This window comes from Rousettus aegyptiacus, unplaced genomic scaffold (assembly GCF_014176215.1).
Source record: "Rousettus aegyptiacus isolate mRouAeg1 unplaced genomic scaffold, mRouAeg1.p scaffold_m13_p_3, whole genome shotgun sequence".
Classification (NCBI taxonomy): Eukaryota; Metazoa; Chordata; class Mammalia; order Chiroptera; family Pteropodidae; genus Rousettus; species Rousettus aegyptiacus.
The window spans coordinates 109,494,916-109,511,644 of record NW_023416306.1 but is presented as its reverse complement, the minus strand read 5'-3'; the positions used below and the strand labels follow the sequence as shown (position 1 = coordinate 109,511,644).

Genomic DNA, 16,729 nt, shown 5'->3' with positions numbered 1-16,729 from the left:
CGCGGGAGGCTGGGGCAGCGCCGACGCCTCGGGAGCCATGGCCGAAGGGGGAGAAGGCGGCGAGGACGAGATCCAGTTCCTGCGGACTGTGAGTCTCCGCGGCGGGGCGAGGCGGCGGGCAGGTGGGGAGGAGCGCGGAACGTGGCGAGAAGGGGCTGCGCCGCGCCGCCGTGCCCGGCGCGTTCTCCGCACCCGTGGGCTGCAGAGACGGTCCATCCACCCACCCGCGGGGACTTGAGGGGCTGCGTGGGAAGGGGCTCCTTCTCCCGCCCGCCCCTTCTTTTCCTACCGCCATCCTCACCCCAGACCTCCGCCCCCACCTTTACCGCTCTCCTGGCAACTTGCTACTAGATCTGAAACGTTTGACGCCCAAACTTCCAGCCAGGGTTTGCTCGTGATTGCCCTGACCCGTAGGATAAAAGTGTAAGATCTCACCCCACCATCATCTGTCACCCCCCAACACTCTATCTCAGCCCTCTGCCTCGGAGGCACCGCGGAGCACTGGGGAACCGCCAGAAGGAACCCGCGGGGCAGGCAGGGGTGAGCGTGGGGAAGCGAGCGCGAGAAGCCGGAGCAGGCGCGGGGTCCCAGTCCTGGGATCGCTCGGGATTCACCCACAGCTGCCCCTCGCACGTTAAGCCCCAAGCCCGCAACTGCTGCTGGAGCGTTACTTGACCGCTGGAGTTTTAAGAGCAGTGGCTTCTGCTGCCGGCTCCTTCAAGCCCCGCAGGACAGGGAAACCCCGGTCTGTGGTTCCGCGTCACTCAGGTCCCCTCCCTGGCACCGGAGGGCGCTGCTCTGCCCCACATTTTAGGGGAAGTGGCGGGGTGGGAGGTGAGGGGGAGGAAGGGGAAATCTGTTTTGCCACATCAACCTTGTCTTTTAGGAGTTAATGAAAAGCCTTTCAAGGTGGACTACAATAAAGGTTGGTGGGGGGCCTTGGGGTGCATCCCAGCTCTGATTTCAGCCAGGTGACCTTGAACAAATCGCATAATCCGCCCTTCCTAGCCCCAATTTCCTCATGTGTAAATGGAGAAAATATAACCATCGTTTCGGGGTGATAAGGATTAAATGAGATAGTGAATGTCATAATGTTTTGTAAACTGTAAATTGCTCTCTAAGTGTTAGATCCTTTTATACACGCTGTTTAGCTCTCAGGAATTAGAATGAAATTCTCTCTCTCCCTCTCCTCTTCTCTGTGCCCCCTTTTGACCTAGTCTCTGAAGATCACAGTTTAGGTCTTGTCCATCTTAGACTTGCCACCCTTCTGATACTACAGAATTAGCCATCTGATCTGCAGAACCAGACCGGGTCCTTACCCCTCAAGTGCACACTAAACCCCGGCGTGGTATCCACTGTTTACAGTCCTTTTGTGGTAAAGATGCTCCCTCCCCAAAGCCCTGTGGAATTTCTAGGCTTTCTTTCCAACAGGTGTATTGGATGGGTGGCAGTGTAAATACTCCCTGCATGTGCCCTTCTCAATCACTTGTTTCTTCTGCTCATTATTAATGATCTTCCAGGCATGGTTGATTAAAGAAATACACTTCTGACAGATAGTGTCAGTGTTAGGTGACCCAGAAGGTCAAAGCAAAATTCTGATGATTTTCTTGAGATCCCTGTCCTATGCATTTCTCTTGGCTTCTGTAGCCACCTTCCCTGACTTTTCTTCTTCATTGGGCAGTGTAACTGTTTTTTTTGGTACACCTGTAACCAAGACTTCATGTAGAGCAGTGGTTCTTAAACTTTGTGTGTCTGGGCATCCTGCCCCAAAGATCAGAGTGGGCCGGCTCCTTTTAAAGCTCATCCATGGCCCCCTGTGGGGTTCAAGGACCAAGGTTAAGAGCCCATGTTGCAGAGGTATTACATATCAGTTATGGCTTTGACGGAGATCTGGAAGTAATCATGGTGCAAGTGACTCCAAATGTGACATAATTGATTCTTTTTCTTCTAGTAATCACCTTAAGTATTTTTTAGGTGTGTAACCCTATGAAGTAGCTTAATTTTTCAATCTTTGGTTTATGGGGAAGAAATAGGCTTATCTGGAGAAACTAGGTGATGGAAAAATAGGTGATAGAGAAAATAGGCATAGGAAATCAAGTGACTTAGCCATGGTTGTTGCCCAGCAAGTTACAGTCAGTTGTCATTACATAATGTTAAGTTAGATTCCTCCCAGAGCCTGGCATTGAGCATTACTTCAGAGGTTGTATTCTTAAGAATATACTGAAATGAGAACTGCTGCTTTCTGAACTCTGACACTCTCCTTTGACATCCATGAATGAAACAAACTTTTTTCTTTGAACCCAATCACAGTTTGACCTGTACACAATTTCGACTTTATCTTGCTGCTTTTAGAGGAGTCAGGAATCACAGGGCTGCGATAGCAGAGAAATTTTCTTACCTTTAAATATGCCTGGGTTTGAGCAGTTATCTCAGTTTGAACTCCCTTACCTACCTTTACCTTAGGGTTTCTTTCTTTCCCCAAACAATATCTTTTAAAGCATTTTGGCCGTATGTTAGTCACGTAATGCCTCCTCACCTTAATGTTCTGGACTAGAGGGTGGTTGATACTTGATGATGGAATAGATAGAATCCTATCTTTGCAGCCATGAACTTTAGAGGACTGCCATTCCAGGGAGCAGAGGCTTTTAAACCTACTTTTTAAAAATAGACCACAGAATAGCACTGTGTCAAGGATCCTATTCAGGTTGGTGGTGGTTACGGTGTCCTGTTTATTATGATAGTGACAAAAATGAAAGCAGCTACAACTATCGATGACATGAAGTGGGCCAGAATTACTGCATTAGGTGTGTGTAGTGGGGCTTGAGACACTCGCTAGGTGGTGGTGTTCATCCTGGTTGCATCCTCATACACTTGAAGCCCACCTTCTCCTAGGTAGAGGGCAGGCTCTACACAGGGGTTTAGAAGGGGAAGCACATCACTTTAACTCAATGTTCCTGTACCCCAAACCTTAAAATGGCTGTGTAAAACCACATATTTTCTTCTGGACTTCTGAAATCACTGGCAGACATTTAAATCAACGAGAGAGTCAGCTAGACAGACCTAAGAATTTTCTTTAAGGCTAAAATTTTCCCTCCCATGCTGCTGGCAGTGGCATCAACCTCCTTTCGGATTGCTCTTGCTGACGTAGCCAGTGTCACTGACGTGGCTTTGAAGCTGCTCAGAGGCAGATAAAACTGCCAGCCACCGATCCAAAGGCAAGAAGTTACGGCGAGAAGAGTGACAATTACCCTATCTCCAGACAGTTGGTGGAACAGCTGGCACCGCATCATGCTTTGAGAGTGCCAGGCAGGAGATGTTTTCTCCCCCCAATTTTTTTCTTTAGACTATACTGTCCATTAAAAAAAAAAGAAACAAAAACCCACCAAGCCTCAGCTTATTGTTTTTAAAAAAATACCACAGCCTTCTCCTTGCCCAACGCCTCTCCACCATAAAGTTAATTGAAACAGAACTCAAAGTGATATAGATGGTTTTTTCTATTCATTTCAATTAAAGAGTGGTCATAGATGCCTAATTTAACCCTCCTTATACAAAGTTGTCCTCCATCTAAATTTGCAGCTCTCAGAAGGCCCTGGGCTGAGGATCAAGACCAGTCCCATGGTCTTGGGTTCCTCCTTACTGGGGTGACGAGGACAAATCCCTGAATTCGAGCTGTGGCACTAATGTGAGCCTTCCAGAGCATGTATTCCCAATTTGGGATGACAGCAAACTTTCACTTGGTGGTTTATAGATTACTATTTGCTTCTTCCCTCAGCAGAGTCCATTTACATAACAGCTGCGAGATTCCAGTGTTGTGCTTTTGGTAGCTGTTTCTCAAGGAGTCAGGGGGAGGAGGTGGACACGAGTGACTTTTTCTTTCAGGCACAGTGGCTCAGGGTGACAGTGAGTGGTAATGGAGGGCATGCCAGAGTGCAGGCCCCGTATACCCAAGTTGTATGTTGGAGAGCTGGGATGGGCTGTTCCTGCTGAATTAGGTCTGATGGTTAAAATGTCAAAACTCAGAATATTTCCACACTCTGAGCCTCTCAACATCACTTCCCTGCTTCTCTTTTCCCTTGGCTTTGGAGAGCTGGTCTTATTACAGAGCTATAGCAGAGTAGCCGGGCACCCAATATCCCTTCTTTTCCAGGGAGATGCCTCAGGTAGACGTGAGAAGGAAGCTAGACCCTTCTCACAAAAAAATTAACTTGTACCAGAAAGGCTGCATCAGCACTAAGGGTGGGGGTGGGTCATACCTCTAAGGCACTGACTGACCGTGGCCAGGGTTGTCCTGAGGAATTTTAAGCTGTTGAGCTGGGGAAGGAGGTGATGGTGATCGTGAACCTGGAAATATTTGGAATGAGTTGTATGTAGCCCAGTGTACTTGGAGCAAGACAAAGAACAGGTCTGCAGTTGAAGGAGGTTGTATCTGACGTCTGTGCATCTTTTTTCTTATGCTAATATGATTGCTAAGCAGGATGAGGACCCTTAAGGGAAATACATTTTTTAACAATTCTCTATTCCTTTTCCATTATTGATTTAGAGGGCAAAATATTTCTCAGGTTTCTTAAGGTTGATCTAAGGATAAAAATATTGAAGAAGAAAGGGTGAGAAGAATTTCTCTGAGAGCAAAATACTCAAATGATTATTTTCGAAGGATTTCTATTTAAATGGGTCTTAATATATCTGTGTTTATTTGCCTCTTTTGCTTGTTTTGTGATCATTTGTTTTCACTCATTCTTAGGAAGGACATTTTATTTCATAATTTGACTTTTCTTTACTACTTAAAGAATTTTCTATTTAGAAGCCACTGGTTCCATCATTTCTGATTGACTTGGAATCCTCCTGAGTGATTTGTACCAATCTCTAGGTAGGCCCAGGAAGTCCTGTGTATTCAGAAACCAATACTTTTTATCTCATTTCCCATAATTCCATATCATATAAACCCTTCTAAATTAGTTCTGTCTTTAAGGTACCCATAATCCAAGATTATCCAGTAGCAGTGAATGAAGTAATAAAAAAATTGAGCTTAGAGGCAGGAATTCTTATTTCTAGCTATAGTTCACCATGACCTTGAACAAGTCACTTAAGAAAATCGAGCTTTTGTTTCCCTCCACTGTGTGAGATGGCACCTGTTTTAACAGTTTCGCAGAAGTGCAGTGAGAGGCAACAGTAATTCTAATACCCCAAATAAGAGATGAGGGCGTGTTTCATAGAGTATTATTATTGTGTTTCTCCTGAACTCAACCCTGCTTGTGACTAGATCTTGTTGAAAAAGCACCATATTTCCACTTTCTTCCATATGCTCTCTTCTGCAGGTCCTTACTCTCCTCCTAGATTTGTTAGACTGTCTCCAGTGTTGGTCCGGCCCAGTATATCTATCTGGGAAATTACTTGACTAAAGCAACTGCCAACTTTTCTCAAGTGATCTGATGAAAAGATTAATTGAGAAGGCAACTCAGTTGTCGCAATAGCCTTCCAAACGCCAGGCAGGCCCCCAGGATTCCAGCCACCAAACAGAACATCTAGTGGTTTTTTAAATTTTTTTTTTTGGTCTGCTCAGATGTTTACCGAAGCTATTATTTCCCATAGGACCACCTTTTCTTATTGCATTCCATATCTCTTCCTTTCAAAGCTATCCCTCTCCTTGCCTCGCTCCCATTTCTTTCATGAGCCCATTCTTCCTTTCCCCCAGAACACTGGGACCAGCTTTCTTGTAAACTAACCCTGCTTTTCCTCCCAGGGATTTTTCTGCTTCAGTTACAACTATCTAGGGGAGTCAGGGCCTTTGGAAAGTTCCTACTGGCCGCACCTGGATGAAGCAGATGCTTTCGTGGTGGGAGCCCAGCCAGTGCTGAGGCTGCAGGGCACCACTTCTGCCCAGGGAGCCAAGTTCGGTCTTCAGAGCTTCAGTCTGGTGTCCTCTCAGCCATCGTCTTGTTTAGAAGTCAATGGGGTATTTTAGGGACAAAGACATTTCCAGCCACTGCAGTTTCCCTTGCTTCAGTGAGTTTTGCCATCATAGCACGTCTTCAATTCAGAGACAAGAAAGAAAAAGTACCGACACCTTAGTTCTGATCCTGCTACAGAGATGGGCCTCGTGAGGAGGCAGGATTAGTTTTTTTGCTCCTTATGTCATTTCTGATTCCTGGATGTTAGAAAACAATGTTCGGATCACCTCCTAGACTGATGATGCAATATTCAAAAATAAAAGATTTGTGCCTCCTCTTCTCACATGCACTTCCTCCCTTCCCTAGCTTAGAGCGCATTGCTGACTCTACAGGAATATACTGGGCTATTGTCCTTTGGGTGGGACGTGGCTTTACAGATAGGAGACAATGAGGCGTCGGACCCTATTTTTCTGTTCGTTTGTTTTTTCTTTCACCTTCCACTTCTATACAGTGAATTCCTCACTGATTTCAGGTTTTGTCTTCTTGAGGAAGTCTTATTTTTATTGGACTCAGTGCCCAAAAAGAAGGGAGAGCAAACATTATACCCTACAATCAGATTACAAAGAGATTCAGAAATTTTACTCATCATGAGCCATCCTTCTGGGGTGACAGCTGCTTGCTGCTGCTTACTTTACGAGTGCAGAGGAGGCACAAGAGAGCTCTGGAGACAGAGCTACTGCTGCGTGCATGAGCAAAGCAGCACAGCTTTAAGGAAAGTATAAGGATAAAATCTGGGTTGGTGTCGATGTCCATGTGACCCATGTACAGAGGCCGTCTTTCTCTTTGGTCTTTCTTTGGGATAAGACGTTGATTCTAGAAATTCCTTCTATCAAAATACCGAAATGCAAAATTGTTATCTCAGCAGGTACCATTAATCATTAATAGCTGAGTAGAACCAGTTCCTGGGGGACTAGAAGTTGAATTGGTGAAAGATAAGAGCACTTGGGAGTACTACTGAAGGGGATAGGGGAACCCAAGTGAGCTCTGCACTGGTTCTTGGAGAATCCTGAGTAGGCGGAAGCAGCATCAGGACAGAGAAAACTGGGTTCTGGGGGTGGTGCCACAGAGATTCCATCTTTGTCTGCTTGTGACCTTTGGTCAGAGAAGGATAATCTTTGAACTACATAGAAGAAAGTGGCCAACCTTATTGCAGGCCCTCAAAGAAAACTATTTGCAGCCAGGACTGGTGCTCATAAATACTTTATTTTAGATAATTTAGAATCAGAGACAACAATTAGAAAATGAAAGTCTCTGATTTTTCATAAGATGAGGTGATTCTACATAAAAGTGAGAACTAAGATGCCACCTTCCTAAAACAGAAAAGTATTTGTGCAACAAAACTTCTATCAGTTATCATATTTGTTGATGTGTTACTCATTGGCATCTCAAGAAAATGTTCCAGCATCCTTGAAGTCAATTTAGAACACTTCGGAGGGAGGGAGGGAGGTGGGGGGGGGGAGAGAGAGAGAGAGAGAGAGAGAGAGAGAGAGAGAGAGAGAGAGAGAGAGAGAGGAGGAGAGGGGAGGGGAGGGGAGGGGAGGAGAAAGAATATGCCAAGGAGAGCTGCATATCTCCCAACACAGCAAATAGAAAAGGCTCTTACTGGAAGGTACAGGCTTCTCAGCAGACCAGTGACATGGCCTGACATTTACTCTCCAATAATTTCACAGTTGAGTTCTCTAATGGGCCTGAGCAGAGAGAACTAGTCAGTGGGACCACAGGAAGAAATGGAAAGTTCTCCATCAATGGCACACAATTATCCGTAGTGTAAGAAGTATTGATTGAAACTGCTGTACCCTAAGCTGTGGACCAGATCCAGACTGTGAATAATACTAGCGCAGTAAGACAGATCCAGTTGACCACAACTCTACGTTGAACCAAAAGCTGGATCCAAGAGGTCAAGTCAAAATAAGGCAGCTATTTTTGGAGGAGGGTGAGCTCCCCTTAAGCCTCTTTATCACTATTATTCAGGACACATGGCTGTTGTTCTTAAGTTTAGCAGTGGTTTACCTCCAAGTCCTCTTCTCCTCTGTCCAGTCTGGCTGAAAAGAGGAGTCCAAGATCAAGTCATAGTGATGTCTTGAACAAAACTCATTTCTTTGCCAGAGGTGTTGAGGATGAAAAGCATAACAGAGAACACATCAGTCAATAGGGTAAACTCAGAGATAAAGTGTTTGATCTATTTGGTGGCATTTCCAGTGACAGATATCTATAGAATTATCAGCCCTTCCCTGGGTTCGTTTTAGTTCATCCATTTATAAAGGCGTGGTAATACTGATTACATCTCAGAGATGCCTCGAAAATCAGAGTGAAGAGACTTCGAGTCTCTTCCAGGAGAACTAGGTATGTATCTATGGAGGGAGGCCCAATTGCCTGCAAAGATTCCTATCAACCTAAAGCATGAGCCATAGATTATAAACTCCAGGGATACAGGGAGACAGGCAGATAGGTAAATGTGTGACTTGGGCTTTTTTTTTTTTTTCTTTTTTTTTCCCCAAGAGAAGTGGGCCTGATCTACACAATCAAATAAGAAAATTCTTAAACATTGCCAGCCAAACAAAACACATCTGCATCAGGGTTCTGAGCTGCCTGCCAGTGCGTAGCCCTGGATGAAGCCTTAGATTCTGTTTTGACTGAATGTGCTCCCTAGAATGCATGAATATTTTTATGAGTAGGATCAGGCTCACAATACACATCAAGGTCCTTGGATGAAAATGTCAACATAAATGACAATGTATCATTTGTCATAGAGCATAAGAGAGAGATTGGCAGGCAGACAGATTAATAGGCTTAATAAATGATAGATTTGATCATCAAAATGAATTCAGATTTTGTTAGCTTTTATACAGCCTTTAAAATTGGATATAGATATGAAATTTAAAGTAAGCAGGGCATCCATTTATTGACCAACTTCTCTGTGCGTGGCACTGAAGAAGATACTGAGAGTGTTACATGGATGAATAAGACATCTTACCATCGATGCCTCCACTGTTGAGGGTACAGAGGGAGCTCAGTCTTGTTCAGAGGTGGCAAGGTTATACAATTTAACTTCTTCATACTTCTATGGTGCAGAAATTTCCTTGTTAAAATGTGTGATCTGGGGAAAATTTCTTTAACCTCTGTGCTTGTTTTCTCATGGGTTAAATGTAAGCAGTGCCTATCTCAGAGGGTTGTTGTGAGTTAATCTCAAAAAGGTGCTGGGTAGAATGCCCAACATCTAGTAAGTCCTCAATAAATATGGATTAGCTATTAATAGTCTCTCAATAAACAGTGTAAACATTTGACATCAGTCACGCTAGCTACTGCAATGTCATTGCACATTAAAAAAAAAAACTTTTATTAAACTTATTGAGGCTAATAAAATTATATAGGTTTCAAGTATACAATTCAATACCATGTCATATGTATATTGCATTGTGTTTTTACCACCTAAAGTTAAATTTTCTTCCACACATTCATCTTATAAGTTGAAAGGTACAAAGGGACAATACCCCAAAATTATTTTGCAGTCTTAATTCCTGATTCCTGACATTCTGCTTAACTATATATTGTGACTAGGTTTTGTGAATGGAAGTGAGTCTAGAATGGACATGACCTCAAGAGCACACACAATTGATCAGTTCTCAGAGGGTCTGCTTTGCAAAGCCTGACTGACCTTTCCTTTGGCAATTTTTAATTACTCACATCAATGGATGGGTAACATGATTGGAGAATCCTAAATATAAGCATCTCACTGTCCTTGGTTTGGGAGATTATTTTTCAACCTGTGTTTTAAATATGGAAATTTGCCTTACTGGGACATTTTGTATTTTCTCCCTTACTGTATTTTGCTTTACTGTATTTTCAGCAATATAAGATCATCCTGCTGTAAAAATCTGGCTATGTATCTTCTTGGATCTCTTCTTATGTTTGCAGATATAGAGTGTGAACCTAAAGTAAAGGATGATCCTTGTTACATACTCTCCTCTGAGGCTCCTGTCCTCTGAGTGGCCCAAGCCTCTGATTCTTACTCCCTTAAACATTACTCTCATTTTTTCCCTCTCTGCTTTCCATGGAATTAAGTTGGATAATGTTGGCTATTTGACCCCTACTAACAATTTTCCCTTCTTTTGAGGAGAGCGTATGTTTACCTAGATGAAATAACTCTGCTTCTTAAGGAGTTAAGGTGCGTAGGAAGTCTAAGCACATGGGCTTGCTAACGGTGCCTTATTTTTTATTTGATTGTGACACTTTAATTGGCTTTTCATTGTCACTCATAAAGCTGGTGCCCAAAACTGAAAGCGTAATTGGGTTAAGTAGATGGAAAATTTCGTTAAAAAAATAAAGCAAGATTCCCCCGAATGACAGAGAATGGGTGAGCTTTCGATTTCCTTAAAGAAAAAAAAATTCTTTTGGTGCTAAATCTTGATGTTTTACCAGCTAGCAATAAATTTCACTTTTTAAGTTGTGGTTAGAAAACTAAACTATATGGTTGAGCTATTTCATCTACTCTAGCCTGAGTTTCCTAATCCACAGAATGATGAAAATCATAACTCACAGGAAGAGGTCAGGATGAAATGATCAGACCCCAAGATTCTCCAGAGCAAGGCCCTATTTTAGTAATATTAGCTGTCTCCTTCCCCCCAACATCTGATAATGTCTAGCACTAAGGAAGTCCTCAGAAAGCACACTTTATAAAGTATACAATGCTATAATAATGTCACACTTGCATATCAGAACCTGGGCAACAGTGAAGTCCGATTACATATGTATGGAGTTCACTATTCTAATCAAATAAATTTTAGATCAAACTTATTCTGACATTCTTTTTTTGCACATAAATATTTTACTGGCTGATAATTAGACATAATTATATACAATTCACATAAATGACTATAATTAGTATAAATTTTGCCTAGCCAGGCCAATCTTTTTTTTTTTTTTTCTGTTGAATGTCCTAGTTCTCTCCTATTGTCAGCCTTAAAGTTGATGGTTTCTCTGGTACCATGTACCATTTTCAGATCACCCTTACTGTTGTCATCAGTGTCAATACCATTATCACATGAAGTTGTCGTTAAGAGAGTAGTTAAGAGCTTAGGTAAGAGTAGGTAAGACAGACCTGGATGTGAGTTTTGGATTCATCATTAGCAAGCTCTGAGATCCTGACAGTTCACTCATCTCTAAGACGAGGATATTAACACCTTATGTAACTGTTGAGATAATTAAATGTGGTAACATTTGTTGAGCTGTCGTGAGCACAGTACCTGGCTCATGCTATGTATATTTTCTCTTCTGTGCTACAGTATATAAAGTAATATGATACATATTTTAATGGCAGAACCCACTCCCCAGTGGCCGGGGATCCCCTTTGCCAGGGCCCTGGCACCCATGCTCAGCCTGAGCTTCCGCAAGCCCTCTGGGATTCTAAAGCAGCTCCTCTTCAGTGATATGGGAGTTTTTTTTGGGGTGGGGGGGAGGGGGCTATAAGATGTACTTAAAATGTTTATTTACTATAATTTCTAACTCAATTAATTGGAAAAAAATCTAAATAGCTTTGCCACCTGCTCCCTGGAAGCCTTAGCTAAATGAAAACTTGTGGGTGTGCCTGTGTTCATGCTTGATTTTCTAAATGCATGAAGGTTGCAGTCCTAAATCGTGCTTTTAGTGAACATCAGGAACCTGTGCTCGACTCCCAGCTGTGTAGTAGGTGATGACAAGTATGTTGACTGATCCCAGGGCTTTGCTCTGGTCTCTGGCTATGCTAAATGCATGTTCCTCATGTTCATGTTCTAGTGAGACTTCCAGAGCACATGTAAGAAGGCAAATATCTTATAACTGTAGAAGGGGCTCCCAGAACTCATCTAAATTCCCCAAATCAAATGAAGATTAAAAAGTAGTTTATTGGGGTTTTAGAGTAAAAGAGATTTAGAGTTAACCTCTCCCTAGCCCAACATTAGATATAATATGTCCTTGGGGAGGATGCGACCCCTTTGCATCAGATTTCTCTTTATTGTGTGACAAAGTGCATGGAATTCCTGACATTCAAAATATTCCTTCGAATTAAGGCATTATCTCCAAGGTAAGCCTTGTCTGGGGGTGAGGGAGTGCATTTAGATGTTTCTTTACCTCCTCTTGGATTGCCAGATTATCTAGGAGCAAAACCTTGATCTGGCTATGTGGCATTCGGGGTTGAAAGATAAGGAGTGGTCACTAGGGCACTGGCATGTTCTATTCTATAGTAAAATACCTTGGATCTCCTAGAGAAATAGGAAGAAGACAGGGTACATTTTTTTAAAAGGAAGTCACCTAAAGCAGTGGTCTCTAACCTTTTTGGCACCAGGGACTGGTGCTCCTATGAGAATCTAATGCCTGATGATCTGAGGTGGAGCCGAGGCAGCGATGCTAGTGCTGAGGAGCGGCTGCAAATACAGATGAAGCTTTGCTCTCTTGCCCGCTGCTCACCTGCTGCTGTGTGGCCGGGTTCCTAACAGGCCATGGACTGATACTGTTCAATGGCTGGGGGGTTGGGGACCCCTGCAAAATGTTGGTCAATGGAAAATGGGCCTAAAAGTGTATTTTTGACAGAGGGATCATCATAAAGTAAGACCCAGAGGTTTGAAAGTATGTGACATGTTCAGGGAACTATAAAGGCTAAAGCATAAGAGGTACATGGAAGACTATTGAGAGATGAGAATGGAAAACTATTTTGAGAGCAAATCAAGATGATCTGGACTTTATTCTTTAGGATATGGAGACCTAGGTAACATAAATACAATTAACTCTAAGGATTTCAGGAGACAGGCTTATGTTAATCCAGTACTGCCTGGTTTTAGTAAAGTAGAATATATAGGTATAGATTATGTAAGAGTACTTTTTAAATTTGTTTCTTCAATTCACAGTTGGACCTCTGATACTTTGAGAATCAAGTTGGCTCTTTAAGGACAAATATAAATCATGTTAGGAACCATGTTTGTAAAATCCGGACTTGAGAGGTCTGAGACTATGAGCAAGAAAGAACCTCAACTGACAGGGAAGTGACCTTGCCTCTGGAATAGAAATGAAAGAAGAGCTTCAAACTGCACATAAACTTTTCCTGATGGAGTGAGAATTACTCTATAGCTATAGAAGATGATTCACCTTGGCTCAGGCCAAGGAGTTTAAGTTTAAGGTAATAGAAAAAGAAGTAGATATGTCAAGGATATCTGAAAAATAGAAACCGATTAGTACTGAAGGGCTGTATGCCTATTAAAGGCCTTATTTAGGACTCTTGATGTTAAAAGTGTAAGTACCAGGAGTGTCCCTCTTACCTCAAACTGTTAAACTTTGCCTCCTGTACTTCTGCCAGAGGCCACCTTAAGTTCATGGGGCACATGGGCCCTCTAAAGCCACTAAGGGTAATGTGATGCAACCCTTTCTTGAAAATACTCCGTATTCAGAAATTGCAGGTTCCATTCTGAGTTAGACAAGGTGGACTTCTAATGAGAATGACTCTTTTTTTTCAGAAAGTTGAAAAGGTGTGGGGTGTGTGTGTGTATGCGCACATGCACTCACATGTGCACACATGCACATGCGTCTGAGATTAAGTTAGGGACTTTGGATTTTTGTTGTTGCTGTTTCTGGTGTTTCCTCAATGACCAGCACAACACAGCCTGTTGCATGTGCTGAACATTTATAGAACAACCTAATAAAACAAAATGAAGAAAACAGGAAGCAGCATAGTTTATTTGAAATCTGATACCTCATGTTCCAACTAACTTCTGCCTCTAGGTCCAGCTGTGTAGTATCATTGATTGCTCTGTGTGGGCATCCTTATCTTTCTGGAGTGCTTTTCAAGCTTGCCATCGTTCCTATGTAGAAGTGCTTAATTAAGAGGACCATTCATCATAGTGTCTTTCTTCCACCTAATCTTCAGTTAACCCTTCTCAGATCCTTTTCTTCACGTCTAATGTCCTGTGCAACACCTTCAGATGAGCCCCTTCTCTATTGCTACTCTATACGGGATCATTAAAGTGAGTACCCCAGATAATACTCTGTTTCATTAAGAGCTTCATTATAGTTTTGGGGACATCACATATATGCAGTTTTGAGCACACACATTTCTCATGTTTTAGTTAAGATTGATTCGTAGTGTACTTTTCTAGATGTTACAATTGGCACAATTGTTGTCTTGAACTTCAGTTCATGGATCTAATATGGCCACTAAAATGCCTAAATCATTTTGCAGCTTTTTAATAAACCCAGAATTAGCATTCATTCATATGCATCTAAACCTGTAAGAATATTTTCTTTTCCTTCTCCTTCTCAAGCTTATGTACATTCTCTGTTCCTTCGTCCCTTGCTCACTCTTTTTACATTTTTTTCTCTTTTCCTTGTTATCAACTACTTTTCTTTTATATAATTTCTAGCTCTCTTTTTCTAGTCTTTCTCTGAAAATAAACAAGTACAAGTAAAGTTTAGCCCTGGCATAATAATGTAAGCCATCAGGGCTTGAATTAACGAAGATATAAAGTCAGAGCAACAGTAGCCATTACTTGCTTATTGACCTTTTATAGTTGCCCACCAATTCTGGTCCGTAAGCGTAAGGACTGTCTCTTGCCTCCTCTTCTTTTCCAAGCCCATTTCCTCCTCCCCTTGACTTAGAGAAGGTTTCTGGAGGATGTGTTAAGTGCATGGGCTGGTGAATTTTTTTCTTTACTTTGTATATATAGGTAAAAACTGCTATGTAGTTCTAAGCTGGGTTTCCATGAGTGGGTCATCATCAAATATTTAACTTGTCTCCTAAGAAACCAAAAATTTTATGTGCCCAGGGAAGTCGATTATTGAGGGACATGAGTGATGCTAATAAAAATTCCAAAAGATTTATATAAAAATGAGAAAGTCAGGTTACAGGTTTATCAGGAGAAATTACTTGGCTCAAATATATTATCTAGGTAGGGTTTTAAAGTTTATTAAGCTGTTTGATGAATGAAGAATCGATGGTGACAAAAGGAAACTGATGTTTCCGAAAGAATGTTTATAACAAGCTCATTCCTTTTAGGGTGTGGAGAGGTATCCTACTTTGGTGTATTTTGGTCAAAAAAAGTAGAGCACATATTACATACTCGAGGCTGGAGCCACACTCAGTATTTCTTAATTTTTTGCCTCCTCTTAATGTCGTTATCTATTTTTTACAATTTGACAAATGGTAATCTGTTTTTTATTCAATGCCTGATCATAAAACTGCCCAGGATAAGCAGCCCACGAGATGGTACCCAACTGCAAGAGACTCCAGAGTTGTTGCACGGAGGGATGTTTTTCTGAGGTTATGTAATGCCAAGAAAGATTTAGTTATCAGAATCTAGGAAGTGGAGCTAAAAGTTGGGGGTTAGGAAGGCATGGGCTGCTAAATCAAGATGGCAGAGCAACTGAGTGAAAGGAAGTGATCCTGGGGTGTATACAAAGACTCTGAAGGTACTCCAAGGTGATCTCCTTGCACAGGCTTGAGGTGTTCTGGGCCTAGGTCAGGGTGTTCAGTTTTTATTTGTGTTATGTTCTATGGAAGCACCATGTCAACCAGTTAATCTCGTGAATAATTTATGTCAAGGTGGTGATGCTTCTTGACATCATTTCAGGGTAACATTTTGTTTGTCCCCAAATTATCAGGGTGCACTCTTTTGTGGGCTATTGTCTCCCATTCACCCACCAAATCTACCTATATTCCCTCTTTGTGCCATCTATTTATTTCCATAAATAAACTTAAACTAAATAAAGCTAAAACAGGAGTTTGTTTTTGTTTTCTCTTTCTATCTCCCTTTTTGAAATAGTCTCACAAGAACAGTTGCCAGAATGCCATTTTTTGCTACCCAGCTCTCCTCCCACTGACTGACTGTACCTTTCTACACGCATGGTGGTGGGGAGGGGAGGTGCTTTTCATAGTTTGGCTCTTCTGTGCTCTAACCTTTCCTGCTCTTCTTTACTCTTCTTTCTAGAGTCTACCTGTCCCTAGTTCCTTCATGTTGTGGAATGTTTGGTATCTCGTTACCATTTCTATGAATTAATTTGAGCTTGGGTATTAAAAATTGACAAATACTGTACCTAGATAGTCTTATTTTAAGATCAATCTTCAGTACTTTGATTTACGTAAGTGGTTTAATAACTGGAATTCTAGGCATGCTAGTAGCTGGATGGCATAGATTGTAGCTGCAGTAAGAATAGCTGCTCAGAACCACCCTATCCCCCGGGTTATTAATGTCTTTTATCAGTCTTATGGATATAGTTTCACAGAATTAAAATTTGAACTAAAAAGCAGTGAAATATTGGTTTTCATAGGATTCTCTCTCAAAAAAAAAAAAAATACCCACCCTTAGCATCTGGGTTGTAATCCTAGCTCTGCCACTAGTTTGGCAAATTTAGGCTATTTTATTGCTCATTTATCTCTAAAATGAATGGGGCTAGGTAATATTTAAGGTCAGTTTCAGGTCTAATATTATCTCACAATAATAGTAACTGACATTTTATTTATGGAGAACTATATGCTCTAGTAAGCATTTCATTTATTCTAGTATTTAATAAGTATTTTTTGAGTTCCTGCTATGTATCAGGCACTGTGGTAGGAACCAGAGATATGACAATAAACATGACATGTAGAGTTCCTACCTTCATGAAGCTTACTGTACAATGAGGGAGACAGACGATGAACATAAAAAGAATGAGTAAATTGAATTTTATATAGTGCTAAAGGCTATGACAAAAAATAATACATAATCAGGGGATAGAGAGTGGCAGTTTCTAGATGTCTAATGGTTATTTAAGGCAAAATAATG

At 41.8% G+C, this 16,729-nt stretch overlaps 1 protein-coding gene across 1 annotated transcript in view; it reads left to right on the top strand.

Moving 5' to 3' along the window:
- RYR3 (ryanodine receptor 3) overlaps positions 1-16,729 on the top strand; it is a 464,873-nt gene continuing 448,144 nt past the window's right edge. Inside the window, exon 1 of the mRNA XM_016160800.2 lies at positions 1-88. Coding sequence (XP_016016286.2) covers positions 38-88 — 51 coding nt within the window. The 5' untranslated portion in view covers positions 1-37. The remainder of the gene's footprint in view (positions 89-16,729) is intronic.